This window comes from Lutra lutra, chromosome 2 (genome assembly GCF_902655055.1).
Source record: "Lutra lutra chromosome 2, mLutLut1.2, whole genome shotgun sequence".
In the NCBI taxonomy this organism is placed as follows: Eukaryota; Metazoa; Chordata; class Mammalia; order Carnivora; family Mustelidae; genus Lutra; species Lutra lutra.
In genome coordinates this window covers 108,821,833-108,843,792 of record NC_062279.1, presented here as the reverse complement: position 1 = coordinate 108,843,792, position 21,960 = coordinate 108,821,833, and the positions used below count along the sequence as shown (strand labels likewise).

Below are 21,960 nucleotides of genomic sequence, written 5' to 3'. Positions count from 1 at the left end.
CTTTTTTTTTTTGCCTGATCCCATTCTTCTTCCCTTTCCCTCATCTATCTAAATCCCATCCAACATTGCACTGCTGCCACCCAGATGATTCTTCCTTTCGATCCTTTCAAACATTAGCAGTAAGGGCTAAAGTATTCTTTTCACGAACAGAGCCAGACATGAAGCAAGCTACTCTCAGCCTAAAACTGAAATCTGTTTTGATCTCTCCTTTGCTATTAACTAGCTGACTCATTTTCAGGAAATCAATGAGTATATCTATACTTCATTGATCTTATTTATAAAGTGAAGATGTTATAGAATAGGTTTTTTTCCTAAGAGTCCATAAAATATAATATTAAGCTTAGGGTCACTTTTTTTGAGCTCCTGAACACTCTTGGCTGATACATATATAAACGTACTGTACTTTTTAAAAAACTGACACCTAGGTCTTGATAAGAAATGATGTATGTGCTCAGTTTCTTGTTCCACCTCAAGTTCTGTATGACAGTAAACCAGTCAATATCCATCATGGTCAAGTAGTTTATTTATTTTTTTTTTTAAGATTTTATTTATTTGACAGAGATCACAAGTAGGCAGAGAGACAGACAGAGAGAGGAGGAGGCAGGCTCCCCGCTAAGCAGAGAGCCCGATGCCGGGCTTGATCCCAGGACCCTGGGATCATGACCTGAGCTGAAGACAGAGGCTTTAACCCACTGAGCCACCCAGGTCCCCCAGTAGTTTATGTTTTTATCTCAACAAAGATTTATTGCTTCAATAGGGATGTTAGGGCAACTATGTGTTATGCTTGTAAATAGCTTATAGTTATTTTTTAAAAATTATTTGTTTTCCTAATATAGTACTCTACTAGAACAAGGGCCTAAAAAATTAGTTAAGCCATTAGCCTGAGAAGAGGTAGTAGACATTTTTCTCTTCTATTCTTAGCCAGTGATGGGTATTGAGCATTTTGCTGATTTCACTTTTGTTAAAGATTTTATTTATTTATTTCAGGGAGAGAGAGCAAGTGCACAAGCAGGGGGAGGGACAGAAGGAGAGGGAGAAAGAACATCTCAAGCAGACTGCCCACTGAGTGCGGAGCCCAGACTCAGGGCACAGTCTCACAACACTGAGATCATGATCTGAGCCCAAATTAAGAGTCAGCCGCTCAACCAACTGAGCCACCCAGGCACCCCACAGATTTCATTTTATTATTGCCTCCTCTAAAAATAAATCTGCCCCCAAAAATCTAGAACAAATAAGTAAATAGATGTATATTACAATTCTAAAAACATCACAATAGAAATAGAAAATTTTACCATTGCCTCTACTGAAAATTGTTATTTACATAAACATCTGCCATAAGCCATTTATTTTGATTTTTAGGTTTCTAAAATTAACAGTAAAACCTCTCTACTTCCTATCTCAAGTTTTTAAAAACGTTCAATGCCATATAACTTAAACGTATTGTTTAGTGTAAATACGGGCGATTTTCACCTTGCATCATAATGAGAAATGAAAGAAATTAGCCTTTAATTCTAAAGAGATTCACATAAGGATCTCAGGGAATAAATCACAAAACAGCCTGGGTGGCTTCAACCTGTTTATAGTTCCTCCAGTTCATGCTTCCCATTTCACATCGTGCCTCATAGAGAACAACACGTCTTTCTCCATCACTACCAAAATTATGGTTTTCCAGTCATTGGTGGAGTTCAAGAGAATGCTGCTGAGTTCACATAGTTTTAACTTAGAGGAACCAGGTAGAAGAAATCCAGAGTGAGCCAACATCTTCAGGATGTCTCATGTGTCTGCACACAGGTGCTTTAGGATGGTGGTAAAAACTATGTTGCTGAGAAGTTAAGCTTAATTTGTCATTTGTTCTTTTATTATTAGCAGGATGAAAGCCACCCTATGTAACTGTTAGGTCTCACAAAATACAGTTATTTAACAAGATGACATAAACTCCATCTGTTAGTAGTTCAGTTACCACTAATAATATGCCCTTATTAGGCAACTCTTGATAAATCACGTTGTTATCCTTAAAAAAAGACAAAACTAGTTTGTGTCCAGGTGGAAAATGAATTCAAATATCCTACATTTAGAAAACCTCAGAGAGTTCAAATTGTAAATTCTCTTCCCTTTCTAAGGTTTCATGATTCTGCTCTGTAGTTAAAAATAAAATATATAATTGGAAGACAGTGATAAAGAAATTATTTCTACTCTATAATATTCTAATAGCCTTTTTTAGAAATGACTCACCTACTTATAGGAGGAAAGAAGTAGCTTTCTCATGACTATAAATCTGACTCAAGCTCTAGGTGAATCCCTTAAGAATAAAGTAAGTGGTGCCTTGTGTTACACAAATACGATAGTTTTTTTTATTATTATGTTAGTCACCATACAGTACTTCATTAATTTTTGATGTTGTGTTCCATGATTCATTGTTTGCATATAACACGCAGTGCTCCATGCAATCCGTGCCCTCCTTAATATCGGCAGGCTCACCCATCCCACCAACCCCCTCCCCTCTGAAACCCTCAGTTTGTTTCCTGGAGTCTATAGAATAAAAATCTGGGCCTTGGTATATTTTTTTAAACTTGCCTCCAGTTTGTGACCACTTTGCCTTTTGTCTTAGAAGCACTGGTGGTGGTTTTTTTCCTACTGTGTTATCCATGAAGCTGTAATGACCACGACTGATGTTATCATAGAATACAGACTTTAATCATTTCTACACATGCGTAAATATATTGTTTTCTAAGAAATGATGATGTCATGTCACTAGAGACCCAAGTGTTGAAGCAAGATCGGTAATATTAAGATTATTTTTTACGACAATAATAATAAACAACAACAGCAACCTGAATCAGAAATTGGAATGGAAGAGTGGAAAATAAACGGATGGTGTTAAACTGATATTCACAAGCTTACATGTGACTGTATAACATTTTTCTGTGACCAGAGTCGCTGATGGAAAGTGTGCTCCCTCTATGACTACGTCAGGTGGTTATTGACCCTACAGAACTTTTAGCATGCGTGGAGCCTGGGTGGTTCAGTTGGTTGAAAGACCAACTTTTGATTTCAGCTCAGGTCATGATCTCAGGATCGTAAGATGGAGGCCCACTTGGGGCTCCTTGCTGGTTCTGGAGCCTGCTTGAGATTCTCTCTCTCCCTCTCCTTCTGCCCTTCCTCACCCCCCACCCCTCTGGTCACACACACTCTCTCTTTCTCTCTCTCACTAACACACACACAACACAAAAAGAACTTTCAGCATGAGACTTAGAGTAGAAAACATTAATGCAGAAATGATTCATGGATTCAAAATGAAATATGGAAAATCATCCTTCGACAGAATACATTTTGTTGTGGTGCTGTAGTACTTTACACTAAGAAATTGGATGAATTCCATGTCACCTTCTGTCTTTAGCCATGGCACCCAAAAAAGCTAATTGAAATGCAATAAATAAGCTAAAATCTAAAAAAGAAAAAATATTACTTACACCTACAATTGGATATTTCCCTTTTCTTTAACTGAAGTGCTCTAGAATGGAACTCTTGCAAATAGCAGTTTCTCAGTTCACAGTCATGCCGACAAAGCTCTCCAGTACACCATTTTACTACATAATTTTTTTAATCAAATGAATTAAAATTTTTACATTTTCTTTTTTCTTAACACATAGATTTTTTTTTAAAGAAAAATCTAAAAATCGTTTAAAAACAATCTTTATCAGGTGATGAATGGCAATCTGACCCCTGCTCCCTGAAAAATCTTTATTTCTATCCTATATTCATTTAAAGATAGGATAATATGTTTTCAGTATCTTGTCAGTCTCTTATAGGACATCAGGCTTGCCAGAACGTATTCAGAAAATTGAATATTTCGTAAATGTATTATTGTACTTTAGCACACAAAATAGGTAACTCTGTCTTTGTCAATGCATTTTCCCAACAGAGGATTACCACCTTAACTGTCACGGTAACTCCTATTGCATGATTTCTGTGGTCTGTGACTTCATATTTGGTGTTGATGCATGCTGGTCGTAATGGAACTAATGTAGCACTTATTTTTGTCTGATATTGAGTTTTATGCTTCCTTATATTAATAACCTTTTATGACATTTGCCCAACTAAGTCATTTGTTTGTGTAGTGAAAAAGACCAAAAAAGAGAAGTTATTGTTACTTTTCTTAAAGTCTTTGGCCTTATAATAATATAGCTTTGTTCCTCAGTGTTTGGGGAATCAAGTCCCTTGTGTGTGGGGGAGGCTGGGTGTCTGGAAACACAGGTAATATCAGTAAGCTTTCTCAACCCAAGGAGATGAATGTGGGACACAGCAGCAATTTTGCATTATCTTAGAAAGTAAACTCAAAAGCATCTTCAGTGTTATTTTACCTAAATGTATTGATATTTTTGCATATAAGTAAATCATTTTTATAATTCCATAGCTGGTGAAATTTGCCCTCATTGCAAATTAAGATTGAGAGATGTTTGATTATGACAGAAATAAAAGAAGTATATGGTGTACTTATTATTTAAAGCATAAATAGTAATACATATACTTGCTACTTTTTAAAACTTTGTCTTTTCTTGGTTTAGGGCCCCCCTGGACCACCTGGACCTCAAGGACTACAAGGGCCAAAGGTTATTCTTTATTTTTCTTGTTTCCATTTACCATGTATGATATAGAGAATCCCACCTTAAGTTTATGTATCTTTGAAAAATCATTCTTCCAAAATGCTGAAGGAGCTGAGATCAGCAATATTGCTTAAGAGAGCTAAGAATAAACTTTGAGGTCTGGGCTTAAGAAAGCAAGATTGGGAAAAAAAAAAAAAAAGAAAGGACAATTAGTAAAGAAGAGAGAGAAATAAGAATAGCATTAAATTTAGAGGGAAGATACTAAGAAAAACAGAATATTAAACAAGGGAAAAACAAGTTTTACAGAAATTATAAAAGTAAAAGAACGACTAAGGAAAATTTACTCTAACATCAAAAAAGATTTTTCTCTTCAATTCGTTTGTAATAATAAGAACAAGAGAAGATTGAGCAAGATGTATTCACAGATGACAATTTGAGGAATCATTTTTGAGTCATTTCTTATAAGGAATCCTATTATACTTATTCAAACATTCTGCCATTTAAATCTTAACTAATGAAACATACCACTTATGAATAGCAGGAACCTAGAATTTCTTGATTATATCTCAAATTTATTAGTGGTGTTCGCTTTATCCCTCCAAACTTAAACTTAGATTTGTTTAGCCACATTTGAGCAATTAACACATGACCAGTGTCTCTAGCTTTTCAAAACTGAGCTATGTTTGTTGAAATATGACTTTCATCATTGGAGTTCTGTAGGAGATTCAAGTAGTTTTGAAATCCATCTTTTGTTGGTACCTTTTAAAGCAGTTTATTTGCTAAGTCTATCATACACATACACACACATACCTACACAGACACACACATCAGCTTTTGTATCCTTTTCTTTTAAGATGCTTAGAAACAGAAAGCTAGCACATAGAAAACTATTTTTCTATTATAAAAAGGAGTATAAAGTAAAATAGTGCTGAGGTCCTTACCCATATAAGATACATTTAGAACACGGAGCCTAATTTCAAACAGATCTCATGTAAAACATTAATGTAAGATTTGGGATTTTTAAACTTTCTATTTCTCTATCACATTCTGGTCCCTAAGAAATGTAACCAAAAAATGCTCCAATTGTTTGTTCCTGGTGAGCAAGTCAGCCTGGATTTCCTACTCTAATATTTTGGTGAGCTGGATTAGACAGCCACAAAGGAAATCTAGAGATCGTTTTTTCATCTGTGTAGAGTCAACTAGGATCTAAGGATCTTTGTCCTTCTCCTCACTTGACTAAGTCTCCAGAACCCAAATTGCCCCAGTGCTAAACACACCCTAAAAGCTTCTAGGACTTTACCCTTCTTTAAAGCCCAAAGGATCTACAGAAATCCAAAGGGAATCCATCCCTTGTTCTAAAGATACAAAAAGAACCACCCAGCCATGAAGGATATATGGAGTGGTAAAACCTGTACCTCCCTCCTTGTTTTATAATCCAATTACTATTCATTTTAATTGTTATTCAGTAAGTAATTTTTGAACCTCTACTCTATGATAAGGACTAATATCTAACAGAGATACTTGGATATGGTAAGGGTTTCAATAAGGAGCTTACAGTTAGAACAGTAGATAGGCAAGTAAAGGCACAATTATTAATCAATAGAGTAAGTACTTTGAAGAAGAGTACACGTTATGGATGCGCATATAGGAAGGTTACTCTCAGTCTTAGGAATCAAGAATGACTTTGAGCTGAAACTTGGATAGAAAGAAACTGGCCAAATGAATGTCATGGAAAGTGGGCAGTGGGAGAGGAGTAGTGAGCCTCCCTTACCTCTCAGTCCTGCCAGACTTCCCACTATGCTATTACCTTGCCCCACCCCACACAAAACACAGTGATCTCATAACTGAGCTCTTGGACTGATGGATACAGTCTTTCAAGCTTTCCGTGATCTTTCCTTGAGAAGGTTGGGATATCTGAAATGAGATATGCCTATGACCAAGAGTCAGCAAATGCAGCCTGAGTTAAATACAGAACCCATTTGCCCTGGGGACTCACAACCTCAGACTGAACGAAAACCTATTCAGTTAGTGTTTCTCTTTCCCTTGTCAAACCAGGATCGGTTGACTTCTTACACATCAAGTAACTCTTTACCAACTACATTTGATGAGTGAAAGATAAATTCATAAGTCATGAGTTATGTTTTCTTTTAAACACTCACGAGTCACATTTTGAAGGTAAAAGCATAACAAAACAATCATTACTGGACGCAGAGTGCTGACAAGTATTCAGCCTGAAACTAGGTCTTGGCCAGGTGCATCCAACCTCAGCAGACTTGTTTGTGGCAAAATAAACTTTGCTGCTCCCACAAAGAACAGGAAGTCGGGAGTAAGGAAAGGCTTTTCCTTTTTTTTTTTTTTTTTTCCCACATTTGTTTGTCAGGCTTTCATTAAATGTTTGGAAAGCTCAAATTTCATTCTATGGCTGATAGCTCTTAACGTTTTTACCAGGGAAAGACTGTCTAACAATTTCAATATAGTGGGATTTACAGAAGTGATGCGTTGATCTAAAGTGTTCAAAAAATTTGTTCAGTACATTTCCAAGTGAAAAATGACTGGAGATTTGTTGGAATAAATATCTAGCACATTGTTTACATTTGTTTTAAATGGGACATCTTCAGTTAAGAAAAAATAAATAGATTTTTGGGTTTGTCAAGGGTTCTAAGAAATCATATGAATAGAAAACTTTAATTTATTCCTAGCATAGTATAGGTAATTGAATCAATCCAAAAGTAATTTTATGTGCATTGAGATGTTATCTGATTGATTCTGTCCGGAAATACCACATTCATAATCATGAACCTGTATCCGTTGTTCAAATGTTATCTGCTAAAATATTATAAACTTATGGCTTTGCATTCTGTTCTTAAGTCAGCTGTCATGTTTTTGCTTTTTTCTGAAGTTGGAAAATGAAGAGAAATCATACAGATTTTTTAGGGAGGAAAAAATAAACTAAGGCATATAGGTTTTTGTTATAGAATATGGTCAACCACTAAATGATCTCTATCAGTTTTCTTTCACCATTTTTTCCTTTAGCCTACATCTCACTTGGGGCAAAAAATAAAAAATTGGATCAGAGCTACATGACTATTGTTACATATAATTTTCAAGAAAATGTTACTTCACTTAGTTTTGATATGTGTATGACATAACAAACCATTCTTGGGTTATGATTCATACGCTGAAAGTCAAATTGTACTGTCACCAGCTAATATGACTTCTATTTACCAATGATAAATGGAAGCAAGCCATCACTTTTTCTCTTAACAGGGAGAGCCAGGATCTCCAGGAATTCCAGGAGTTGATGGAGAGCAGGTAATTTTCAAAGATATATACTGTCATTCAAACATCATAATTGATCACCACTTTTATTATAGATTGGAGCCAAAAAGACATGAGTGTTGATATATGATATCCTCTCTATTTTTTTACCATCTGTTGTAGAGATTATATTAACTTTAAAAAGCAATTGCTTTTAAATTAGACATTAGTTTTCTTTGCAGAAACATGTAAGTGGTATGACATTTTAGTTTTGTCTTAATACTCCTTATCAATCTACCAGTGACACTTCAGTAAATTTTTATTAGACTTATAAGATCATTACTAATTTAGTAAGAGTAGGCTAATTTTGTCAATAAATACAAATCATTCAAGATAAAATCAGTCGGTCAAAGTTTCCACAAAATTAGATATTGCTTATATGTGTTATTTTGACAAGATTTTTTTCCCAAATAAAGATTACACCTAAATTTCAAGATCGTTAGAAAAAAAACAGAAACAGGTGGGGCGTTTGTACCTTCACAGAAAATGGCAGTATCTCCAAGGGTTTCCCTCAACACAGAGGTTGGCAAACTTTTTCTGTAAAGACAGATAGTAAATGTTTCAGGCTTTGCAGGTCACACAGAGTTTTTGTCACGTTAGTTTTTTACCTGAACACACCTTAAATTTTTTTCAAAGATTCAGTCTGTGCAAAAATAATCCCTGGGCTGAATTTGGCCTAGAAACTGTGGTTTACCTCTGACCAAAAAGAATCTGACTAGGATAATGTGAACATTATGGGGAATTCAGAGTCAAATCACAATGGTTAGCTTCAAGACATTTGATGTTTTCTGGGCTTCCATTATTTACACGAGAAATGGCTGACATCAAGAAGATCATAAGAAATCAAAAAGATTCTTGATACAGTTGGCAAAATATGCTCCTCAGGAGATAGTATTAGATAAGAAATTAAGTTTAAGAGAAAAGTTATTTTAATATCAGAGTGGTATGTTGCAAATCCTCTAATGTCACATTAAATAAATGTGATAATTTAAAAAGTAAGAGGCTTTAGATGATTTGCTATTATTAATCAGAAATCATATTAGAATTTTAAAATCTGGTTGTCCTGGGACACCTGGGGGGCACAGTTGGTTAAACATCTTGCTCTTGTTTTCAGCTCAAGTCATGATTTTAGGGTCCTAAGATAGAGCCTTGCACTGAGCTCTGCACTCAGCTGGGAGTCTGCTTGGGATTTTCTCTGCCCCCCCCACCCCCTGCCATACCCCTCCCATTCATACACTCTCTCTGTCTCTCTCTCTCTCAAAATAAATAAATAAATCTTTTTTAAAAATCTAGTTGTATTACCTTTCCCAATGTTAGTTATTAAAAATAATTAATTTATCATACAGAATAACATATTACATGGTCCCTACATATACAATAGTTGGGGTTTTTTTTTTTTTCTATAGGCTTTTAAGTCCAATAGCAGAGATTGGCTGCCCTGCTACTCTCCATCACTAGATTCCTAAAACCAGCCAGGTGCTGATTAACCAGTAAGATCCATCTACCCATTCGGGCGCCTACCCACCCACCTAGCAAGTGATTCTGAACTAAGTGCTATAGGTATAAGTCAAGAAAAGACATGTTCCTGTCCCTAAGTAGTTTGTAGTATGGAAAAGTTGAACAGGTTTGGGCAGCCAGGGGCCCCTGACTATCAGAACTATGATCATCCCTGCTCAAGAATGGACCATGTGGTCGTACGGTAGTGAAGCTCCTTGGATAAAAATGCTTAACAATATAAATTAACTTGAGTATTATTACAAAATTGAGATTTGCTAGCACTCAAAAAATACATTTATTTTCTCACTGTAAAAGAATAAAAATAACATCATGGATCACCTCATGGGGTGTTTGAGAATAAAATAAGAACACTGTGTAACAATTAAAGTGATTCTAAGCTTAGTTGATGACTAGGCACCTAATGATTGGTGCCTACATTATTTACCTTTCTCTATATCGAACCCTTGAAACTGATGGTGACCAGAGCTTCCACTTGCTTTTAAGAGGGGGAGAGGAGTATCGTGGGTAGAGATAGGAGAAATTTATCTGAACCTCTTGTTATTATAACATTAGTCCTGGTTCAAAATGTATATTGTACTGCTGAGAATTCAATCCCTTAAATTGTTTTCAGGACCAGTGGTATCAAATTAGCTGCCAGGAAAAAAATATAGAATCAGGAGAAATTATGTAAACACCTAAGTTTGTGATTAAATGAGCTAAGTAGTAGAATTTAACCCCTTTCATTACATGAGGAAATAGTATTGACTCAGTGTAGAAGGTTGCTCTAAGAAATAACTCTACCTAACAGTGAAAATCAGAATCCTCTCTGGATAGGACCACCCGCGCACAAAACTGATCTGGAATTCTGTTTGCCCTAGAATGTTACTATCAAGGGTTAATATGATTCTTACATGCAACCATATCATTTGTAGGGACTTAAAGGCTCTAAGGGAGACATGGGGGACCCAGGTATGCCAGGTGAAAAAGGAGGAATCGGACTTCCTGGATTACCGGTATGTTTATACTTTGTAGGGTATGTTCATATCAAGATAAATTAATCAGAAAGGAGTTATATAATTAGCTGCACTCTCATCTAGTGGTTAATATTATATAAAAAAGTAATATTTTTACTTTTACATATTTGAGGTATTGTTGGTTTATTCTCCAACTGGGCCACTAAAACAAGTTTTAAAGCGTCTAACCAAATGAATTATAAAATAAACTGACATGTTTTCCTGAATTATTTTCATCAAAAGATAGTAAAATAAATATAGTTGATCACTTGAATTTGGTATGTGTAAAATGATGGTAACTGGTCATTTTAAAATAAACTGTAATAATTAAAATTAACAAGCTAAAAAACATAAGACAATTTAGAAAGAAGTTATTCTTGAAAGTGCTCTCTTTGTGTGTGTGGAATGGTGTTTTTATGGTTTTACCCTATAATTTTTACTAAGAATTTGGAAGGCAAAATAGAAAAAAATGTAGAAAATTGCACTGCTCTAGATCTATTTTAAAACAAGGAAGTATATAAATAAATGTCAATGAAAACCAAGTTAAAAAACTTGCTGTTTAAAGTGAGCACCACCATAAAAAATATGACATTTATAATCTGGTATATTTAACAATGTATAAGTTTAACCTATCAAGCCTAACCTAGTTTTTATTTACTTTATATTTTATTTCACATATCACCCACAGTCCTAGAGATTTGGAGAGGCTAGCTGTTTGAGACTAAAATGCAGAGGGATAAATCCTTCTTTTATATGTGATGTGTATAATATTATAAAAATTGCAAAAGAATGGTGGGTCTGGGGAGAAAATTCAGATGTTTCTTACACTTTGGGAAAAGTTTACTGGCTCAACTCTCACTGGTTTCTTGTAGGGTGCCAATGGAATGAAAGGAGAAAAAGGAGACTCCGGATTGCCAGGTCCTCAGGGTCCTTCTGTAAGTCCTTGGCGGTTGAACTTCTGAAACAGGCCTATTATTTGCCCAGTTCGACCTGTGCCAGATGGCTTATTAACAGTAAAAAGACCGTGAACCTCTTAGTTTGTCAAACTGTGAGAGTGTATCTGTCGGCCTTGTATAATGAGAGACAAAATATCTCAGAGATTTGAGATAAAGGCAGATTTTTTAGGGGACCCTCTAATCCTAAGGAGAAAATTAATGGTTTTCCCATCAAGCTTTTGGGTAGAGATTTGTGAATACAGAACATACTTTTTTGTTTCCTCCAGAGCTCTGTTGCTATTTGGCAAAATAATTTGAGAGTTTAATAGTGGTTGTGGCATTATAGCATTTCTTGGTAAGCAGTTGTTGTCTTTTCATTTAATGTACTTTAAATTTATCCTGGCTTTTGTAAAACAACTGTATTTTTTAGTGGTTGTTTTTTTTTTTTTAATGCTCATTAATGAATTTCTAAACATAAAGACTCAATTGCATCACTTCTTCTAGTATTGTTCCACAGCAACTACTAATGGCCTTAGCAGAATCCCAGCCTAAGATTCGAGCCAAACTGCCTTATCTAAATGAAGTAACCAAATCCATGTTTATGTTTTGGACATACAGATCATAGGCCCACCAGGCCCACCAGGCCCCCATGGCCCACCAGGCCCCATGGTAAGCCTTTCTTCTCTTCAAAATGTATTTATTTATTTTATTTACAAGCATGCTACTAGAAAAAAAACATGAACACATCCCTCAAAATAGCCAGTTTGTATTTTGTGCTACTCTCTGTGGAATGGACAGAAAATACAACGTGCATTGAGAGTTACTGACTTTATAGTGTTGTCTTTCACTATCCCAAACACATCTCTTGAGAAGAGATAGAGTAGCTTTGTGACAGGAAACTTGAAGATAGATTTAACAAGCTTTACTCCAACCTGCAGTATGAACATCAAAAAATCATCTTAACCAGCCAGTGTTTAGGCCATTAGTAGTATAACAAGTTTAATAATTGTAGCCATTCATGAATGTGTCTAACCAACCTTGGTTGAAATCCTTTAATGAGATGTTTAATAGGAACATTTATAAAATAATAAGGTAAAAACTGAAGCCCACTTCCACAGATGACATGTATTGTTGCTTGTTTCTCTTTTCATCTTTATGGTGCTCTGGTGGATCCAGTGTTTACCACAACTATCCCTCAATGACCAATGAAGTCAATGGCCATGCCCTCATCGAACTCACGTCTGGTGCTGAAGGCAGCCATTAAACCAGTGTAATTCTTAAAATGTCCACTTAACGGCACTAGTGTTAAGGCTAGAACGTAGAATGTAGCATGCTTCAAATGCCTTTGATGGGGGCAGGACTCCAACAAATTAGGCAGGCTCTAAGGTCACATTCATCTCTACAGTTTCTCAATAAACCCCATGTCTTCAATCATACAGATTAAATAAACCATGGGTCACTCTTCCCTCCTATTGTGCTCTAAGAAAGAATGTCACTGAAATGATCTAAGCCACAAAGCGTAGCCATAGACCCAATCATCTATTTCTTACCAACTGCCATTTCCATTTCGTACCTCAAAATAGTTATAATTAACCTTATTTTCTTAAAACTAAACAGCAGTTCATTAAGAATTAAGCAAATGGCACACTTTGGGCTTTTTTAATACTCCCTCCATTTTAAGTTAGAAAATTAAATTTTAAAATGCTATTTCCTGTTCATATAAACTTAATTAGCTTAAAGGGATTTTATACCATTACTAAAATAAGACTACTTGATAAAGTAGCAGCCATTTCCTGAAAATGCTTATCCATCACTAACCTAAAAGGAAAATATTTTTCTCAGTAGACATATGTAACAAATATCTGTATATTGCATGATAAAAATCTTTTTGACACTGTTGTATGATTTTGCTGTTGGGTATTTAAATACTCCTCTCTCCAAAGAGTTCATTTAAATCACTTGAGAAGTGTAAAGCAATCCACAGTACAGTTTAGGTAATTTAGGTTAGAAATTAGTCTCTATAGTTAGATTTTCCACAAAATACAGGGGGAAAGCCCTGATTCATGTATGCAGTATAACTTCTTTCCATTGGTAAACAACAGTTATGAGAGCCTTGAAGAATTCATCTTTATAAGAACAAATGCATTCTAACTAATAATTCTTAGTGCATCTGTATTAGAATCCTTTCCTTAGTCTTAAATTAATTTTAATTAAATTGTAACAGGGTTCCAAACTTGACTGTCATCTCCTCATTCCTTCTTCTTTTAGATTCCTTTTGGGTCTAGAGGACTCAATAATTCGAAGGTCTCTTATTCACTGGTACTTAAAATCTGGAACTTTTCTTTGGCAAATTTCTGTATTTTAAAACCCACCTCTATTCCATATAAACTTATAACGTGTTTCACATTTTTCCACCTAGATTTTATAAAAATGTGGATTTGAGAACTAGCAATAGTGTAGGTTCACAATACATTTAAAATTTTTTTTCTTCCATCTAACCCTAGCAGATTTCTCCCTCCCTCTCATGGGTATTTAGCAGAAAGAATTGCTGCTAATGAATTTCCAATTACAGAACAATTCAAGAGCTAGAAGGAACTTTCACTATGTATTAGCATCCACTGGCCTGCCTCTAGCTATAGCTCAAACAGGAGGATTCTTCTTTTACATCTCTTTGGTTACTCTATACAATAATCACTTCTGCTCTGCTAGGAAATAGTGAATCAATTCTTAATTAAAATCTGTGTTTTTCTTTTTCAGGGACCCCATGGACTTCCTGGACCAAAGGTAATCCAAAAAATCCCTTGATTATTTGATTTCTATTTCCTTGTTAATCATGGAGAAGCATGACGGAAGCATGTCTGTCCTGTCTTATTTATCTGTCAAGTAATGTTGATAATCTTTAAGCCTTTAAGTATCCAGATGTTTAAATCTCACAACGAAGAATGACTTAAAACAAATTTAAGTGATATCACCTGCAGATGAATTATTCCTCATTTTGCCTTTTTCCATGACACTATATAGGTTTCTTAAGTTACTAATCATAATATACTCAAAATCAACCCTTTAGAAATGGACCTGATGAGATTCTCAGACTAGTCCAGATGCTCTTTCTTATGATGTCTCATTAGTTGCAGATTCAGATGTTACTGATACTCCTTGTTTGTCATATAACAGCACTGTAGCTAAATGCTTTGACTACCCAACATCTTAATTTTGTACTCCCCCAGAGATCACTGGTTTAGAATGGGGTGGGGTGTATCAGGTGTGCTCTAGTCAAGAAAAGATTACATCACTTACAATGTACTCTATACTCTGGATTAACAAGAGAACAATAGAGAATACCCCTCCTTTTCAGAATTAGTGCAGTTTATGTTGGAAAGATGGTTTGCACCTGTTCGTTGCTTTTGTGTAGACCAAGAGGACATTTTGGAGGATTAAGAAGAGCCCTGAAAAAAAGGTTCCTTCCTTCAGGGAGCCTATGTAATTAGTACCTATGTTCTAATTTCAGCTTTGCCACTGACTGTCTGTGTCACCTTAAGCTGACTACTTATCCTCTCTTCACTCACTGAACTAGGCAATTTTCCTCTTAGTGTTGTGATAATTTAATGAGGCATATTTGTAAGATACTTAGCAAAATATCTGATGCAATTGTCGATGAATACCCAGTAAATGTCAGTTGTTAGTGTCTTCCGATTTGATGCTTTGTTCTAAATTTAAGCATTTAGGGGGGAGAAAGCATGAGAGAAGGTTTAAGCACTCTTGAAAGCTCCTCAGTAGTGAGTTGGTGCATTTAAATGGTGAGGGGTAGGGGAACACATAAATGCAAGAGCTAGAAATCAGAAAGCTTAGAGACAGTCCACTCTCTCCTCTAGGGGCTCCTCCTGGCCCACCAAACTTTAGGAGTGTAGAAGTATTGGTCTGAAATGAAACCTAAGTTTCATTTTTGGGGTCAGACAGGTGACTCACTCAAGAATGGAAAGAGTTCATGCCTCTTTATTCTTCTAGACCACCCTATCTTCTGGTAAGACCAGTGAGTGACAGTGTCTCAGAAGTATGGGTTATAGTTTGGGGTAAGGGCATTGTTTTCTGGGGGTCAGAAGAGAGAGCCCATCTATCATCTTTGAGGTCTTGGTAGTTATCTAAACCTCTCTGGGTCTCTTTTCCCACTCTGGACTAAATCAGTAGTTACTCTGGGCTTCTCGTTGGATTTCAAGGCACCATTTAAATCATAAATTTCACAAAATTATAAAGTTGAAAAGACCTTGTAGATTACCTGTGCTTATTCCTTGATTTTACAGATGATAAACTATGGGCCCATGAAATTTACATTGTTTGCCCTGAGTTACACTGCTAATTAAATGACTGATCTGGAACTAGAACTTAAGTCCAGAGTTGGAATTTGGTCTTTCTGTCTCTACATTTGATTATGTATAAATTCACTTTTTTGGTTAATGCCCACTCATGTCAATGTCTGATTCCTCACCACAGAATTTTGTGGCCTACCAAGGCAGCTCTGCCTAGTCATCATCCCAAGACCTCTAGCTAAAAGTCCACATACATGCAAAGCCATCAACCTCAAGTTGAGACCAGTTAACTAAATCTGACTCCTAGAGCCTTGGCCTTAACCTGACATTGACTTTGGCTCTGGGACAGTCCCAGGATCACACTTTACCCACGACAGCACATTTGAACTTCCTATAGTTCAAACATCCTACCTTCCGAATCCCCAGAATCCAATAGGTCATGTCAATGTGTTCATTACTTTGTGACCTCTTTGGAAGTTTAAACGCTAAGTGGGGCCTTGGACTCAATGTTTAACAAACATCACACTGACTTAAATCAATCAGACAAATGGAGAAAATACTGCCCAAGTTAGTAATTCCTCCTGCCATGTAAGCACGTTCTCTCCCCACTCCCGTTCCTACCCAGTAAGACTCTATAGGGCATTGGAGACTGCATCTTCCTTTCACAAATCTTTCCAGATTTTTGTGATGAAATTAATGCCTTTACTTAAAAGTTGACAAGTGAGCAGGTCAGAACTCTTATTTCTAAAATGGTGCTGCTGATAGAAAATAGTTATATACTGTATTTTTAGGTTTTTAAATATCAGAGTCAGGAGAAACTGTCACTCGCCATGACTTTTGTAATGTCACCTGAGGTTAAAATCCATCCTTCTTTAACTTTAACATTGGATACACAAACAGTAAAACTACATGTAAGCACTGTGGTCTTCATATTCTCTTCTGGGATTGGCTATCAGTTGTCTATTCTGTGAATTAATCCATGTAGGGATCTGACTTGGCAATGTCAGTGAATGAGGACTCACTAAATGGCACTACTTCAAACATCAGCTGCTACATTTTTAGCTCATTCCCCAGGGCAAAATGCTTAAAGGCTTAAAATATCTGTATATAACACTGTCCTGCATATTCCAGTTTTTCATTCCAGCAGAGTGGCTTTTTCCTACTGAGCTTCCTTCGGCATCCTCCACTCTGTCTTTGATTTGCTTGGTGAGAACAAGGTAGCGTAACACCAGGTTCTCTGACGTAGAACTGAAAACTGGAACTCAGGCGTATGCGTTTCAGTCAGAAGGAGTACGCTTGCTCAGGAGTTTTGCTTCCTAGAATGTTATTTGTCAATTTCAGTTTATTAATTTTTTAAAATGTCTGAAATGAATTTTGGACGGATGCAAGACAAGTCTAGCTTGACTCTGCTGTTACCTAGAACTGGAATCTGCAACCATTTCGGAGACTGGCTCTCTTCTCTCAGCAGTTGAAACACCCGTGATAGCAACCAAAATTGGCATTTGCTTTTGCATTTAGGGTGAACCAGGGTTAAATGGTGTTAAAGGATTGAAGGGTGAACCAGGTCAAAAGGGTGACAGAGGACCCCTTGGTCTTCCAGTAAGTAAAGAAAACTTTCCATTTCAGTGCAAATCTCAGACTTTTCTTTCTACCCTAAGTAACAACTCTGGTTTACTCGGTGACTATCTTACATTTGAGATTTCTGCGATTGGAAAATGTATTCTATTGGAGCAGAGCTCAGCCCAGTTTTGTTTGAGGACTGCTCTCGTGTCAGAGGAAGACCCCATGACAAATGATGCTCTTAGTGTTCTGTCATTCAATTACATACATGCCAACCTTCCTCTTTAAAAAAGGATGATTCTTCTCCCATCACCTTGCCCTTAAAAAAAAAAAGCACTGTGCTAATTATGTCATAATTTCTCCCAAATGTTTTAATAATTTAGTGCAGGTCAGAATCCTCCCTCAATTTTTTTCTCTTTTGATACCAAAAATTGTAGCCCTCTGTTGGGTGGCAGGTATGCAATTGGCCATTGCTGATGGTGTGGGTCAGTGCTGTGGCTCCTTACATTAATCAATCATATCATAGTCTAAATGTTTTGTGTTATTTGTTTTGAAAATGCCCTCTTATATGGTTCTTTTGGCAACAGTGGACAGGATGGAAGAAGTATTTTGCAGTAGCTTCGAGACAATTTTTTTGAGATTTTTTTTGAGATTTTTATTTTTAGTGAAAAGGGAATTTTCATCTTCCATGCATTTTATGCCAGTCTTCTTCTCACAACTAAAAAGAGATTTTTTAAAATGATAGTAAAATATAAGGTTTTAGTTTCAGGGTATTAACATGCTGACTATTCAGTAAATGCAGATAAAAGTCAGTAAAGAACATTATAGATTATATTATTAAAGTAAGACATAAAATTGGTAGAAAATAATTTATTCACATATTTTAAAAGATTAAAACATTTTGGTACTTGAAGTTCTGAAGTGTTCTAGATAGCCAGTGCCTTACACAGATCTGGCACATAGTAGACGTTCAAAATGTGCTCGTTTATGAATGAATGATACAAGATGTATTAAGAGTATAGGTTCAATCATACCAATTAGACCATGGACTAGAGGCACAAAACTTCTATAATATATTAGTTATATATAATGTATATATAATATAATAATATATTAATTCTCTTATTCCAGGCAAATATGATGTTATACTATCAGTACAAAATTTTACCATCTCCCTATTTGTTTTCAAATGTTATAATACTGGTGACTCTGAACAAAGTATCAAAGGACAAAAGAAAGTTTGGATTTGTTTTATTAAACCCTTGATCTTATTTCTTTAAAGTTTGCCTTAATTTCAAATTTAGAGCTAGTGATAATTTCTCTGCAGTAATTAGCCAAAAGCTCTACATATGTTAGCATTAAACAACAACACAGGTTTTTTAAAAAATTTTAATCATTGCCAACTTAAGATGCATTTTGCAATATAGTCTGACTCACAATAGAACTATATAGAAGAAATTGTAAAACAAAAAAACTAAAAATATCCAAGTATATATAGTATAGCATTTTTGGTAGAGTTTGCAGCTGGAATAGATTTTTTCTTCCATTTTTTATTATTAACTGTATCTGAAGCATAAAGTGGGAACCTAGTTCTTCAACCTTGCCAAGAGAATTTATAGGACTAGTGTATCATCTTTCTTAAATACTCCTTTATTTAATCAATATTTTTAAAGGACTATAAATCAGTATTTGAGTTTTGAGATACAAAAGACATATTCATAGAAGTAATTGTGCTTATTCTTGAAACAAGCATTGAAAATGTCACATTTTAATCATATACTATGCATAGCTTGGAGTTCAAGGTTAAAAAAAAAAAGTATGCATTGCCTGAGAATAACATATTTTTAAATTATCTCGCCTCCAGACTTTGATGCAATGATTTTTTGAACTGAATTGAGGAACAATTTTGCTTAGGACGGTTATTTTTTGTTTGGACTCATGAAATTTTTTCCAGCTTTTTCCTGTTCCTAGAAGTCCCTCTAGTGGTAATTAATGTGAACAAAGTAAGAAAACCCAGAAAACAATGAGAATTGTTCATGTAACAATTCTTCGAGACAATTTTCAGTCATTTTGGCATGGTGAAGTTCTGCATTTGCTTTTCATAAGTTCTGTTTTAACAAGAAAAACTGGAACCTTCTTATTCCTTTCAGAAACGCTAACTCTGATTGATTATTATAATGAGCCCTTTTTTAGAATATTGGCCATTATATTTTCTCGAAATTTAAGAAGTTCATTATTGACAGTACAGTCCTTAGAAAATGTGTATCAAATGGAAATTAGCGGTCTGTGACTGTTACCAGAAACTACTTTATTTTATTTTATTTTTTTAAAGATTTTATCTATTTATTTGACAGAGAGAGATCACAAGTAGATGGAGAGGCAGGCAGAGAGAGAGAGAGAGAGGGAAGCAGGCTCCCCGCTGAGCAGAGATCCCGACGCAGGCCTCGATCCCAGGACCCTGAGATCATGACCCGAGCCGAAGGCAGCGGCTCAACCCACTGAGCCACCCAGGCGCCCCAGAAACTACTTTAAAGCCCTCTTTATAAACCTCATTATTTCTAAATAAGAATTTTTTGAATGGAAATGTCATGAAAATGCCATCATCTGCGGGGTGTTTATCGTCATGTGTTTTGTTTTGTTTTGTTTTTTTAAACTAACAATTTGTAGCAATGTGACAGTCATCCCAGAACCCCATGACTGTGTATGATGTTGTTTGAAGCGTTACATTTGTTCATCAGTACCTCATACTAATCTCTGTTCTTGTCCTTCGTGTTATACCCACCAAACCTGCTACCAACCAAATACACAGGGAGCATCTGGCTTAGACGGAAAGCCAGGATCCCGGGTGAGTCAGTACCTCATCTTGCTCCAACCTGTTGTGTGGCTATGAATTTGTGCTTCGGGACAGACTCTTTTGCCCCAGGTACTCCCATCACGTGATGAGGGGGACATAGACTGGAGTGAAAGGAGAAAGTGTACAAAGATGTAGTACAAAAGGGAAAGATGGGCAGAACAGAGTCTGCAGCTCTGATCCACTCACAGCTTTTAAACTGCAGGACAGCCTTCGGAAGCCCGAGTTCCAGGCTGGACCACTTGCTAGGTGGCAAGAATGACCAGTCTAATTAGCCTCATGGTCTTAGAATCCCAGACAAATTTTTCCAGAACTAATGGACATTTCCTATAATTCCGTGGGCAGGCTCCTCTGAAGAGATCAAAATAATGTGAATTCAGTTGAACTTGTTCTTCCTTTTATGTTTCTGTCCATATTAAAAAGGTAACTTCTTCCTTGACACTAACTTTCAAATCTCTGTTCATCAAAATGACCTGTTTTCTGTCATTTTGTCTCTTTTCTTTGGTTCTTAACTGCTCTGTTTCTTAAATTTCAGCCACAGATAATCAGTAGTTAGAAGTCTTCTGAAGATGGAACTTTGAGTTCAGGCAGTAAGGAAAAGATTAGATAAGATGATGGGAATTCCCCAACATCAGAATGAGTCAAAGTCCTAAATGATTTCATATCGCAAAGCTGTGATAGAAGAAAAAAGAACAGTAGAACACAAATAAGAATACTATTTTATAAACCTGTGCTGGACTAGTTCCTACATTTGCAAATATTGCAACAAATTCTTTGCAAAGAGGTGCAGTCTTCCTGAAAATGAGCAAATTACTTTAAGTCCTTGCTACATGTCTAAGAATTAAAGGAAATTCCAAGCTCTTCAATTCTAAAAACGTGCTTCAGGCAGTCATTGTTTTCACTGGACATAGTGTTCCTGTATCCATTCAATCTGAGACAGAAATCCTAATCCTGAACCCGGGAGGCCAGAGGGCAATTACGCCATTAAATCAGCCTGCCGCCGGCTTTGTGCCTTGTAAGCCGCTGCAGACCCTGGGAGAGTAACTCCTTTCCTCTAAGGCCCCCTGCTGCTCCCCGCAGAGCCAAAGAGAGTTTGGTTTGAACAGTTCAACACTGTTCTCATTTATTTCATATTTTTTTCCCCTTGTGTAACTGTTCGAGCCTCTTAACCAGCTGAGAACAAGGCTTCGTGGCCCAGGAGCTTGGGGGTGACAGGGGGTGGAGGATGGACTTGGAGAAGTGGTAGAAGGGGAAACAACCCATATCTCTCCTGAAGATGTTCTGTGAAGTCAGGGAGGAAGTATATAATTAAATATGACTTCCAGCTTCTCGTGTGTGCCCTTCGTTGAAATACGCAGTTATGTAACTCATCGTTTTTGCACGCCTTTCTTGAAAATCACTGCCCTGAATCAGACTTAAAGTTCTTTGAAAGGAGACGAGTCATCTTACTGGCGTTCTAAAGCATCATTCACCCAGGAAAAGTCCAGGATGAGTTATAACTGCTTTCCTTAGGGCCCTTGGGATATGTCTCATATTATTTTTATCTTTTTTTTTTTTAGGGTACAGATGGCCCTATGGGACCCCATGGCCCCGCAGGTCCCAAAGGAGAAAGAGTAAGTTGCTTCTGAGGTTATTGAACGGTGACCTAAAGAAAACCCAGTGTGGCTTTTCTGTGTTAGTTAAACTGAACTGTTCATTTCCCAGAAGAAATAAAGGACCGTCTAAAACATTAAATGAAAATATGCCATCTTAAGTCCTAATCAGAGTTCTCACACTGAGAGAACAATGGGGTATTAAAATAGAATGTGGCTGCCTTACTCAAAAATCATGCATACATCTACATAGCTCAAATAAATAGCTCAGACCATTCCTTTTTAA

At 36.2% G+C, this 21,960-nt stretch overlaps 1 protein-coding gene and 1 long non-coding RNA gene across 7 annotated transcripts in view; one reads left to right on the top strand and one right to left on the bottom strand.

Annotated features, from left to right (window-relative positions):
- COL25A1 (collagen type XXV alpha 1 chain) overlaps positions 1-21,960 on the top strand; it is a 456,257-nt gene that overhangs the window by 416,442 nt on the left and 17,855 nt on the right. For 3 of the 5 annotated variants that reach the window (XM_047718185.1, XM_047718182.1, XM_047718183.1), the window contains exons 24-33: positions 3,923-3,946; positions 4,566-4,610; positions 7,872-7,916; positions 10,352-10,432; positions 11,305-11,367; positions 11,986-12,036; positions 14,125-14,151; positions 17,190-17,270; positions 20,041-20,076; positions 21,642-21,695. In XM_047718185.1, coding sequence (XP_047574141.1) covers positions 3,923-3,946; positions 4,566-4,610; positions 7,872-7,916; positions 10,352-10,432; positions 11,305-11,367; positions 11,986-12,036; positions 14,125-14,151; positions 17,190-17,270; positions 20,041-20,076; positions 21,642-21,695 — 507 coding nt within the window. The remainder of the gene's footprint in view (positions 1-3,922; positions 3,947-4,565; positions 4,611-7,871; positions 7,917-10,351; positions 10,433-11,304; positions 11,368-11,985; positions 12,037-14,124; positions 14,152-17,189; positions 17,271-20,040; positions 20,077-21,641; positions 21,696-21,960) is intronic. The other 2 variants (XM_047718187.1, XM_047718186.1) reach the window with 2 other exon arrangements.
- LOC125093272 (uncharacterized) overlaps positions 1-21,960 on the bottom strand; it is a 55,125-nt gene that overhangs the window by 25,754 nt on the left and 7,411 nt on the right. For both annotated transcript variants that reach the window (XR_007125193.1, XR_007125192.1), the window contains one exon: positions 8,398-8,459. This is a non-coding gene — a long non-coding RNA (uncharacterized LOC125093272). The remainder of the gene's footprint in view (positions 1-8,397; positions 8,460-21,960) is intronic.